The sequence below is a fragment of the Nyctereutes procyonoides genome, unplaced genomic scaffold, assembly GCF_905146905.1.
Source record: "Nyctereutes procyonoides isolate TBG_1078 unplaced genomic scaffold, NYPRO_anot_genome, whole genome shotgun sequence".
Classification (NCBI taxonomy): Eukaryota; Metazoa; Chordata; class Mammalia; order Carnivora; family Canidae; genus Nyctereutes; species Nyctereutes procyonoides.
In genome coordinates, this window is record NW_026575037.1 from 10762561 (window position 1) to 10774626 (window position 12066).

The 12066-nt window shown below is 43.4% G+C and overlaps 1 protein-coding gene across 1 annotated transcript in view; it reads right to left on the minus strand.

Moving 5' to 3' along the window:
* Nucleotides 1–11391, minus strand: part of LAMC1 (laminin subunit gamma 1) — a 124052-nt gene extending 112661 nt beyond the window's left edge. Inside the window, exon 1 of the mRNA XM_055319252.1 lies at nucleotides 10962–11391. Coding sequence (XP_055175227.1) covers nucleotides 10962–11376 — 415 coding nt within the window. The 5' untranslated portion in view covers nucleotides 11377–11391. The remainder of the gene's footprint in view (nucleotides 1–10961) is intronic.
* Between the last annotated feature and the right edge of the window lie 675 nt (nucleotides 11392–12066).

Consider the following 12066-nt stretch of genomic DNA (forward strand, 5'->3'; position numbering starts at 1 on the left):
TATTTTAAGCCCAACATTCAGCCCTCATATGTAGCAATGGATGCCAGCCCACTCAACCTCCCATAAGAAAGGAGCATGCACATTTAAAAATGATTAGTCACTAGGATGTAATGCTATAACCACATGTATCACAGAAAACATAAAGTGTACTGAGCAGCTCGTAAAAAAGAAAAGATTAAGACTGTGTTCAGTAACATTTAAAATGTGATCAGTCAACTCACACCTGTAAAGAAAAACCAATCTTAGAAACTTGAGTTCAAGAAGTGGAGACAGTATGTAGTGAGGGAGCAGCACAAAATATAAAATCTAAGGGGGATCTATGATCTCTCCTTCAGCAATCAAGAAGAAAAAAATTTAAATATCTGAGAATCCCCTCATTGAACCTTAGCTCAGCATGCTCTGGTGAAACTACGGAGATATAAATTGAATAAAGGATAGATACACAGAGAAGATACATGGATTAAATACACAGTTATAGATTTACAGATTACCACATACAGAAACCAAGGTGAAGGGAGTCACTTCTGAGCCTGAAAGAAGAAATCTTCTAGGACCACAGTTTTGTATCAGTCAATCAACCAATAAAAGGTTGGTTAGACCTATTTAGTTAGCAAACCTGAACAACGAAAAAGCATGTGGGATGCTTGGGTGCTTCAGTCGGTTAAGCATCTGCTTTAGGCTCAGATCCTGATCTCAGGGTCCTGGGATAGAGTTCCCTGCTTAGTGGGCTCCCTGCTTAGTGGGGAGTCTGTACCTCTCTGCTCTGCTCCTGCTCATACTTGCTTGAGCGTGCTCTCTCTCTCAAATAAATAAATAAAATCTTAAAAAAAAAAAAAAGCCACCATGTAAGAGAATTTACTTGGAGCAGAATGGAAATTAAATCAAACCTGGAGATAGACCTGGCAGCCTTATCTTGAAGGATGTCAGATAAAGTAAGCAACCGAACTAAATCCAGCAGTTCTCAACAACCAGAAGAGAGTCATGGATAAAGCAGAAAGGAGATAAGGTGGTACTCCCCTGACCACCCTTCAGGAGATGGGGTATATGGTACACTTTTCCTATCAGTAGACGCTGACAAAACCCAGGATCTCATTCTGAAATTCAATAAATTCTTTAGAAATTCCTAGAAGCATTAACAACTAAATATTATAAAACTGGTGTAAGTACCCAAACCTAAAATTCTTCCATTGCCACAATTCTCCTTCACAAACAAGTGCAGAGCCCTTTGTAAGAGCAGCAAGCCAAATCCAGAGCCACCCAAGCAGTGCTCAGAGAAACCTTTGGTTTGGTCTACTTTCATTTCACTCCTCAGTTAAAGGTCTTTCTACAGTTCTCTGTCACTCATGGGGTCTAACATGGTTACACCAGGAAGAGCATAACCTAGCCACAACAGGTCTAGATTCCAACCTAAGCTCAGCATGCCACTAGTGAGTGCCCTCAGAGAAGTCACTAGTCATCTTCTGTAATTATTCCACATATCCAAACGGTCTTCTATAGAGTTAGGGACTAACTCTAACTCTATAGTGAATTTTGTTCTGTAATGATAAATCACAGAGTGCCTGAAGGTTTCTCCTAACCAGAATGATTGTCTGTGACAGTGACTACAGAGGTGCTTGTCAGTGTTTTCAGAGATACGACTAATGACCAGTCTTTTAGCTCCTTTACAGTTCTGACTTTATGTTCTATACCCTGATTTGGGGGGAGGTTGCATAGGTATATGCATATGGACAAATTCAGAGCTATGCATTTGATATTGTACACTTTGTTGTGTGTAAATTATTCTTCAAATTAAAATCTTTTCATTCAGTTATACAAAATAATAATATGCATGGTTTTGTTTGGTTCTGGTATGATTTTGGCTTAAAATAGTGGTGCCAAATCACTGGAAAAACAATCCATCAATTCAAATGAGATATTTTTCTCTAATTTCTGACTAAACTGTTTTCAGTTTCTGAAAGAACATATCAAGGATACAGATTTAGGTAATATCTGAAAATTCATAGACAATGAGAAAACATAATAGTTTATCTCAAACATTTATAACTTTTTGTTTTACAGTTAACATAATTGATTAGAATAGTAGTTGCATGTGACTTGTAAGTTAATATATATGTGTTATAGGTGTATACTCCATATTTTTATCAATAACTATTGATTTTAAAAGTTTGAAATGTGGGGCACCTGGGTGGCTCAGTGGTTGAGCATCTGCCTTTGGGCTCAGGGCGTGATCCCGAGGTCCTGGGATGGAGTCCCACACCGGGCTCCCTGCAGGGAACCTGCTTCTCCCTCTGCCTATGCCTCTGCCTCTCTCTCTCTGTGTCCCTCATGAATAAATAAAATCTTTAAAAATAAATAAAAATTTAAAAAATAAGTTTGAAATCTGATGACCAGAACTGATAAAGAAATCTATATAAACACTGTATATATAAAAATCAGTGTGCGAATATCTACTTGAGCACGTAACTTTACCCAGTTGAAGACAGCTAATGGTCCATTTCACATGTAGCTTATTGTAAGCACTTCACAGCCAGAAAATGCTACATATTGTATCAATACTATTTCCCATAAAGTGGGATTTTTTATTTCAAGAAATTTTTTTAAAATGTGAAGGAGGCTGATTCTGGATTAATATTTCAAAGAACTTTCAAAACAAAAAGATAAAATAACAAAAATCCAAAGATGATGATATAACAAAAATTCCACATCGCCTTCAATGTAACAGGAAGCAGCCACACAGTTGGAAACAAAGAGTAAAAGAGGGGAGCCCAGGGAATATGACTCCTAAAGTTTTTTGTTTTTTTTTTTTTGACTCCTAAAGTTTTAAAAGAAATCATGTAAATCCCCTAATTCATCTCCTAGCCTTGCCACAGGGATCTCCTCCCATGAGAGATCAGAGAGCCCCATTGTCTAAGAAAGAGATAAGTCTGCTTTATTTTATTTCATGAATATGTAGCTTCATAGGGCACCAGGCTGACTGGGCCCAGTTATTTTAGGATGGTCTCCTGGAAGAGTCCATGGAAAGAAAAGCAGATGTACTTAATTAGTGTCCCCACAGTCTGGCAAAATACTCTAAAACCTCAGAAACGTTTCTATAAATGAGTTTTCTGGTAACCCTTTTTAGCAAGCTATCAATTTTAGGCCCTAATGAGAAAACATCTAACTTCATCATTTCATAAAAAAGGAGATGCTTGCAAATCCCAAGCAGGGCCCTCTTACAAATCTAAGAGCAAGCAGCGTAGGCGAGATAATAGAACCAGCACACAGTCATCTTGGATGTGACAATTACCCTCTGAAACTGACAATTTCAGATAAGGGACAGATTAATCCCTTATTTTTAAAAAATCTTCTCAGGAATTTTGGGCAGTAAAAATAAACAGCTCTGCTCTAAACTTTGACACTTTTCCCTGAAACTCAAACACAACAGTGGTAGAATGGTCAATTAAGTACAGCTGGAAACAAGGTACATGTAAGTAAAGAAGCATCTGTTGGTTCCGCGCCTGTTAATGCTAGACAAGTGAGTGATGACTGTCCATGGGCCTCACGATTATAACATGGTCCTTCACTAGCCTGCAGAGAAGGGTCCCTCAATAGGTCCGCCTTTTTTTTTTCATTTTTTTTTTAAGATTTTATTTATTTATTCATAAGAGGCACAGAGAGAGAGGCAGAGACACAGGCAGAGGGAGAAGCAGGCTCCCTGTGGAGAGCCTGAGTAGCTCTGTCTTCTAACTGTATCCCCAATGAATCAGAGAAACTAAAGATGCCACACACAATAAGCAAATAACATATTTCATTGTAACTTTTCCCCACAACTGTCCTTTAAGATATCCTTGAAGGAAGTATTTCAACAATAGATGTGAGTGCAGGTTTTAAAGGTCCATTTCTAAAGAAAACACACACCATATTAACATTAAATTTTCAGAAATACATATTCACCATGAGATTAAAATCTGAGAAGACAGCCGACTCGTATTATTTATCTAGATGGCTTCAAAACACATAAAAATTTCTAGTTTTTACCCACAAAAGGACACACTCATCGATCTTTCAATTCCGTATCAGTTCCATACCTAACTCAGTACTTAACACAAACTCTAAAGTATTGCTGAGAAGAATTTAAAATAATGTGCAGTGTTTGGGGACTTCTTATAATTCAGGCATTCATTTATTCTTTCACTTTGCATATATTTTTTGAACACTATGCCAGACACACTAAGCAATGCAGATACAAAGACTCTATAACCTCTATCAAAATGGTAAATGAATGCCCTCTGTGCTCACATCTTTTACTTAGAACTTACATAACATTGAATGCATTGGTCTAGGGTGGAAGTCACAAAATGTATGCTGTAGAGGCCCAGATAGCAAATAATTTAGTTTTTGAGGGACAAAACAAACAGTAACTGTTGCAATAACTCAACGCTGCCTTTGTAGCACAAAAGCAGCCATAGACAATAGGTTAATAAATGAAATTCACTGTGTTCCAATGGAACTTTATGGATAACAAAATTTTAATTTCATAGGGTTTTCACACCACAAAATTCAATCTTCTTTTGACTGTTGAATGAAAAACGTAAAAAATATTTGCATGGTGCCTACAAAAATAGGTGGCAACTCTGGGCTGGATTTGGCCTATACGCTATAATTTGCCTACATCTCAGTCTAGAGATCTAGGTCTCCACATCTAGGCCACAATTTCCATGAGATCAGGGCAATGTCCTATGAATCACTATACATCCAGGTATTATTAGTAAAGTGCTGAGGAATGGCAAGCAATTAACTAATGTTAGTTATATTGAACTGAATTAAAGACTGTTCCTGACAGAACATGGAAGACTCCGAACTCTGGGAAACCAACTAGGCATGGTGGAAGAGGAGGAGAGCGAGGGGGTGGGAGTGACTGGGTGGCAGGCACTGAGGTGGGCACTTGACGGGATGAGCACTGGGTGTTATTCTGTATTGGCAAATTGAACACCAATAAAAAAATAAATTTATTAAAAAAAAAAAAAGACTGTCCCTGACCCTTCCTTCAAAGACTTCATGGTCAAGAAGCAGTAACGGACCTCAAGAAACATATAATTCCACATGATAAGTGCTGTGAGCGTGATGTGAGTAGGACACTTAATCCAGACTTGGGAGAAAGACAGAAAGAGTAGAAGACAGAGAAACTGGGGAAGAATTCCTGAAGGTAGTGACACCTGGGAGAAGAGTTCCAAACCAAACAAGCAGTCCTTTGAGCATGTAAGATGACAAAAGAGAAACCTACGGATTAAAAAAAACAGTCCAGATCCTAACACCCTGTACACCATGACAAGGAGTCTGGGCTTTATCCTAAAGGTTTGAGGAACCACTGAAAAATTTTAGGTCAGAGATGATATCACTAGATTTGTATTTTAGACCCATTGCTCAATCCATAGTGTGGCTGCCTGAACAGAAGGTTTGGCAAAGTGGCAGCAGAAAGAACACCGGTTAAGTTAGGAAGCTGTTGCAGTAATGTAGGTGCAATTCAATGGAAAGCTACAATAAGGTAGAGAAAAAGATGAGGATTCAAGAGACACGGTGGCTGGATATAGGAGGTAGGAGTGGCATCTTAGATTGTAGTAAGGATGGTGGGAAAGAAAAGGGTAGAGTTACAGTTGCCCAGAACTGACCAGCCTCCAGCAGTGGACCCTATCTGCTCTTCAAACAGAGTAACCTTAATGATGAGAGCCTATCAAGGCTGGTTATCTTTTATGAGAGACTTGACAAAAAAAAAGAAAAAACTGTCTAGAGCCTCAGGGCTAAATAGTAGTGCGGTCATTGAGATGGGACTTTGAGTTGGGTAAGACAGTGACAAATGAATATTGGACATGGCCAGTGGACACCCCAAAGTGACCATGTCCAACAAGTCTTTAGGACTGGAGTAAGAGATGGCCTAGAGACACAAGTTTAGAACTTACCAACTTGCAAACAGTAAATAAAGCCTTGAGACCAAGAGGAATTCATTCGAGGAGAAGGGGTCGCATGAAAAAGAAAGGAACCCAAAACTGTAAGTGAAAAAGAACAGAGGGAAAAGGAGGAAAGGCAAGGGAGTCTGGTATATCTGAATCAGTGGGTACGTGAACTTGTATTTTAAAGCTGGCCTAGAAAAGACCTGTTATTCTTTGGAGAGATCTGCTGGAGAAGAGATGCAAGAGTTCATGCAATAGACTAAGGCGTCAAAAACCTACCTCCCCTGTGACTTTTGACAAATCACCACCTCAGGATCCTCATCTTTGCTTTCACTGAGTTTGTGGAAATCTAATCACTGATAAACTGCAAGTTTCATAAAGTGTGAAATATTATAAAGGCACTCCTGATCCATTATTGTCATTACAACAGAGTATGAAAATTCCATCTAATAGAGTGTAAACTTCTGAAGACAGGACCTTCAACCCTGTACACCTTTCATCAGGTACTAGTCTATGTATTTAGTAGGTATTTAAAAAATGTTTGCAGAATATCTGGCAGTAACATGAGAATGTATGCATGGCGGGGGGGGGGGGAGGACATAGCAAAAGGCATATCCAACTTCCTAAAAGGATTTAGAACTGAAAGAGTCAAACCAACCTTCCCACAATTGTGGCTAATGACAAAATAATGGGGGAGGGGGGGTGGCTATCATTCCAACTTCTCTCCTAATGTGTAAATTGTTACTCTGAATGCTTTAGAAACATGGAGAAGGTAATTTCAGAAAAAGCAATGAATTGTAGAAAAGGAAAACAGCCAACAGCAACTTTATAAAACTGTGCACTGGCCATTAAAGACGAGCTCCCTAACTTCTCAAGTTGAAACCTGCATCATGTAAATCAGGCCTTTGTGAGACAAACTAAAATAGTGTCCCCTCGGGGTGTGCAAATACCACAGTGAAGTCACCAGAGTGAACTATTCCCTGACACAGTCAGAACCTACCTTGCAAAGATTGTCCAGGGAGGAAAAAAATTGCTGTTTGTTTCATTTTAAATATACATTAAAAGGAAGAAACAGAATAAATGTTAATATCCTTGTGTATCAACTATTCCGATTTAGACACACAAAAGGGATACAGCTAAAAAGCCTCATTTAAACACTGTTTGTTCCTAATGCTTATAGAAGGAGGCTGGAAATAAATCTGGTCTTGGTGTAAATTTTAGGAGTTCCATAAACTTTGATTGAGTTGGTTTATAAGCACTTTCTTCCTTAATCTAATTGTTTTCAGAAAGGGGGAGAGCCACCTTCCTCTCAGATCAAGACCCAGCCTGCCAAGTTTCCATCCGCAATGACTATCAAGTTAATTAAAAACGCTGTTTAATAAAAGGCAAATCCTCAGCTACAATCTTATATCAACTATCCCACTGATACTAATAAAACTTATTATGACTTATTATATAACACAAAAGCCAAACTTTTAACTAGCAGCTGAATAATCCATACAGAAGTTAGGAAAAAAGATCCAGAAGTTGAATGCAAAATGACACTTCTTTTTAGAACAGGGTGCCTGGCTGAGATTTCTCTCCACAACAGGCAGAAAATGCAATTCTTGTTCCCACAGCAACTTTAAGTGATTATATCTGAGGCTACATTGCCCCCTGGATTACTGTATATGGTGCTTAAGACATGACTGCTCTCAGAACCAACACTGATTTTCCTGGCTTTTATACAAGTGATGATAACGGTACCATGATCTAATTTGTCCTTGCTGTCAGTTAAAATCTGCCTTACTGACCCGACCCCTCCCACCACCCCCCAAACAGTAGCAGTAAAAACAGTAACATAATTTTATATATACACGTGTGTATGCAGGAAAACTTTCTGGAAGGCTGCATGAGAAACTGTGAACTGTGGTCTCTTACAACTTAGCAACTGAAGAGGAAGAGACTCCCTAGTCATTATACTGAACTGTTTTAATTCACCACGTCATGTTTTATTTTTACAATGAAAAAAATGGCCTATGATTAATCCAAAACATGTATGTTTCCTGTGATGACTTAAGTGCAGGCTAACTTTGCTTTATTTTAAAGTTTACTGCACTAAAAGTTCAACATCAAAAGGGAAGGGAGAAAAGTGCTGGCTAGCCCTGCTTCTTTCACACTGCTTACTTTGAGTTTCACAGGCTCTGTAAGGGCAAAGCACAATATGCATCACTTGCTTAAGGGTATGTGAAATCTGAACTGGATGGGAGATTTAATAGATGCACAAACAGTCATGGTACTTGAATTCATGGGAAATAGCTAGCTAGAGCCCGCGGAGTAACTGAAGTTAGGGACTGAATATGCTAAACATCAAAACACACAATGGTACATAAATAGCCCTGCCTGTAAATTATAGATCATAACCTGCCTGTACACATACATCCTTGTGATTAAAAAAAAAAAAAAGCAGGAGAAAGTGGGGTGGGGGAGAAAGAGGGGAGACACTGAGACAGGGAGAGAGATTAAGACATCACCCCCACAACACACAAAATCTCCCTCCCCTTTTCCACCTACTCTACCACACACAACTTCCTCCAGGACATCATCTCTGATCCAAGAAAAAGTACAATAAGTTCTAGTCAAGTTTTTTAGAAATCGTCTAACTTAAAAGTTTTAAGTATGCTTTCACAATCACAATACTCATATGGAAACTATTTTAAATAACTTTTTTTAAACCCACAGTTTTATGAACTTCATTTACCATGAATATTATTACCAAAAACTGAGGATTTTTTTCAGCAAAAGCAAGTCCAAGCATATAACATTTTGAGTACAAAGTCATGTAAGAGTCCTAACTAGATGACCTCTGAGATTTCTTTTGACCTTTAAATCACCATGACCCCAAATTAATATATCTTCTCCAGTAATATATCCCAGTAGTAACAACCTAAAATGACTGTCTTACCTACTACATTACCTTTACCTTTGTAACAGAGAAACAATCTCTGAGTAATCTACCTACCTCTGCAATCACCTGAAATAACCTTTTGCTACACAGTGCCCACAGCAGAAAACTCAGAAGGCCAAGATTGACAGCCTGACCTTTACCTAAATAACAGATTTCTATTCAGAGATTTTCAGTTGAATCTCAGGCACTTTGAGACAGTGAGCAAATGCTTTTGCTTTGAAATTTTTAATATGTGAAAATAGATAGTATTTTACTATCTGAAAATAGATGACTTTGTGAGCATTCCAAATTCAACACAGAAACTTTAAGAAGTCAAAACCTCCACAAAAATAATCGGATGTAAATTTCAAAAAAAAAAAAAAAAAAAACTTTTGGCCACGTTCAAAAATATAACACCTAAGAGCATATAGCTATCTAAAGAGTTAAAGGGAAAAAATAAATAAATAAATAAAAAAAAAAAAAAAAGAGTTAAAGGGTATTCCCATGAAACCTTAGAAGACCCTAGGTCTCTTGCTGTGTCTTAGAAAGGCACCTGTTCCAACGTACTGCTGGTTCTATGCATTTCTAAAACCTTTAAAACACTGAAGTACAGTTCACTCCTTCCATCTCTGAAAAACAGGTGCCTCAGGGCTTCGCCGTGTGAACTTATTTTCCACGGAAGTTCATCTTCCTAATAATTTGTCTAGAAATAAAATGGTATTACAAAGGTGCTAAACACTGTTTTTCTTAAACTCCACACACAGTAATTTAACTACCTTTCAAAGTACTTTTTTTATGTTCTTCCTCTGGAATCTTGACACTTATGTAAAGTTTAATGTACCAGAGAGCGGTGGAAAGAAAGATGCAACACCATGACCAAAAGAACTATCTGCCTATAAAACATTCCTTTCAAAGACACTCAAATAATATTAGCCTTACAGAAATATCCTTTGCCTGAAGAATGGTTTGGGCCCTATGTTGTCTCTGGAAGTCCGTTACCAGCTACCAGTAAAATCCATTCTTTCAGTGCGATGGGGACAAATCAGATGCCAGTTTCTCACGCAAACCTTACTCTGTTAAACACAATAATGGATTATTCTGCTTGTGTATATATTTCAATGATGAAGAAAAACTTTGATCAAATGTGAGTTTTGATAGCTTAGGATAAACATGTCCATCCTCATCCACCACCCAGCAACAAAGTTTTCTATACATCCTTTTCCTGATTTCTAAAAGGCCATTCATACATGTCTGTACACTTGTTCTGAATCCAAGTACGAGGAAAGACGGTAAGGAGGGGCTTTTTACCCAGGGACCAAACTGTGGCCAGAAATTACGGTGAGTGCACGCTTTCTTGTTCTCTCTGTACCAGGAGTAGCAGTGTCATAGCTTTGTGGCCCTTAATTAAGGCTGAACAACTCAGAAGCACAGTAGCTTTAAAAGTGAATTTCTATTTTAATTACACACAGGCCATACCTGTAGTAAAAAAAAAAAAAAAAAAAAAAAAAAAAAAGCATCTGCTTCCCTCCAATCCCCTCCCCTTCACTAGAGACCCCTCTCTGCTCTCTACCTTATTCAATAGAGGAATCGGCAATCAATCACGCTCAACCCTGGAGAGGCATTTAAACAAGGTTAACAGTATTTAAGGTGGACCTTCCTATCCCTGATTCAAGAATGCTCCGTGATTGGCCCTGCAAGGAGGGAGAAGAAGCGAGCATAGGGGTCTCTGATGAACGCTTTCGGGGGGACAAAAAAAGGGGGTGGGGGACAGAAATAGCCCAAATGGCGAATCCTCCAGGGAGCGAGAATCTGGTTACGTTATAAAGGACAGAAAAGCAGAGACAGAGGTGCTAGCGCGGGACGGCAGGTGGTCGATTAGCTCGGAAGCTGCAGGAGGGGCGATCCGTGCGGCCCCGCCGGGGGCCGGGGGCCGGGGGTGCGGAGGGGCCGAGGGCCGGGGGGCCGGGGGGCCGGGGGGCAGGGCGCCAGCGCGGCTGTGCGGGCTGTGCGGGCCCCCAGGCCGGCCGGCAGGTGGAGGCGGCCCGGGCAGGGGCAGGGGCAGGGGCAGGGGCAAGGGCAGGGGCAGGGGCAGGAGCGTCCCCGCTTACCCAGGTGCAGCGTGAGGTTGATGGAGCTGGGGTACTGCACCCCGGCCAGCATGGTCTGGCTCTGCCACCAGGTGGTGTCGGCCTGGTTGTTGTAGTCGGTCAAGAAGGCCGCCCCGTGCTGCAGGTGGGGCTGCCCGGCGTCGCACAGGTGACAGGACTTGGTGACCCCGGTCACCCCGGTCTGCACACAGTACTCCTCGGGCGGAGCCCCGCACGTGTTGGTGGCCACCACGGTCACGTTGAAGGCGGCGTTGACGAACTCGGGCATGCAGCGCTGCGGCCGCCCGCCCTCGTCCGCGCACTCGTCCATGGCCGCCCGGGCGCAGCCGGCCGCGGCGGCCGCCAGCACCGCCAGCAGCGGCCAGAGCCGGCCCCGGGGCCGCAGCGCCCGCGCGGCCCGCTCGCCGCCCGTCATCCCGCCCGCGCGCTGGGCCGCGGCGAAGGCAAGGGCGCGGGCGCGGGCGCGGGCGCGGGCGCGGGCGCGTCCCTGTTCCTGTCGCCCCGCGGGGTCCCGGGGAGGCCGCTCCGCCGGCCGAGCGCGGGGCCCGGGGTCGGACTGCACACACCGGCCCGCGCGCCGCCGCGACGACCGCCGCCCGGCTCCCACCCGCGACGCTGCCCGCCCCGGCGCCGACCCCCGACTTCCGAGCGCGGCCCCGAGAGCGCGCCCCCGGGGAGGAAGGAGCGGGGGGTGGGGTCTGGCGGCGGAGAAAGCCCGGCCCCGGCCCCGGCCCCGGCCCCGGCTCAGCGGCTCCCGCGGCCCCCGGAGCGGCTCCCCCGCCCGCCTCGCGCCGTGGACTGCGCGGCCGAGCCGGCGACTCGCGGCGGCGGGAGCGGCGGGGGCGGGGGCGGGGGCGGGGGCGGCGGCATCTCGCGCTCGGGCCCGCGGCGCGCGGGCGGCGGGGGAGGGGCCTTGGGGGCGCGAGGGGTGGGCGGGGGGCGGGGAGCGGGCAGGGGAGGGGCGGCGGGGCGGTGCATGCCGGGAGGGAAGGGGAGGCTCGGGGGAGCCCGCGCCCCGCGGGAGCCGGCCCGGGGTGCCCCGGCTGCGCGGCCCCGGGAGAGCCCGGGACAGGGGGCGCGGGGCGCGGGCCGCGGGGCGTGGGGG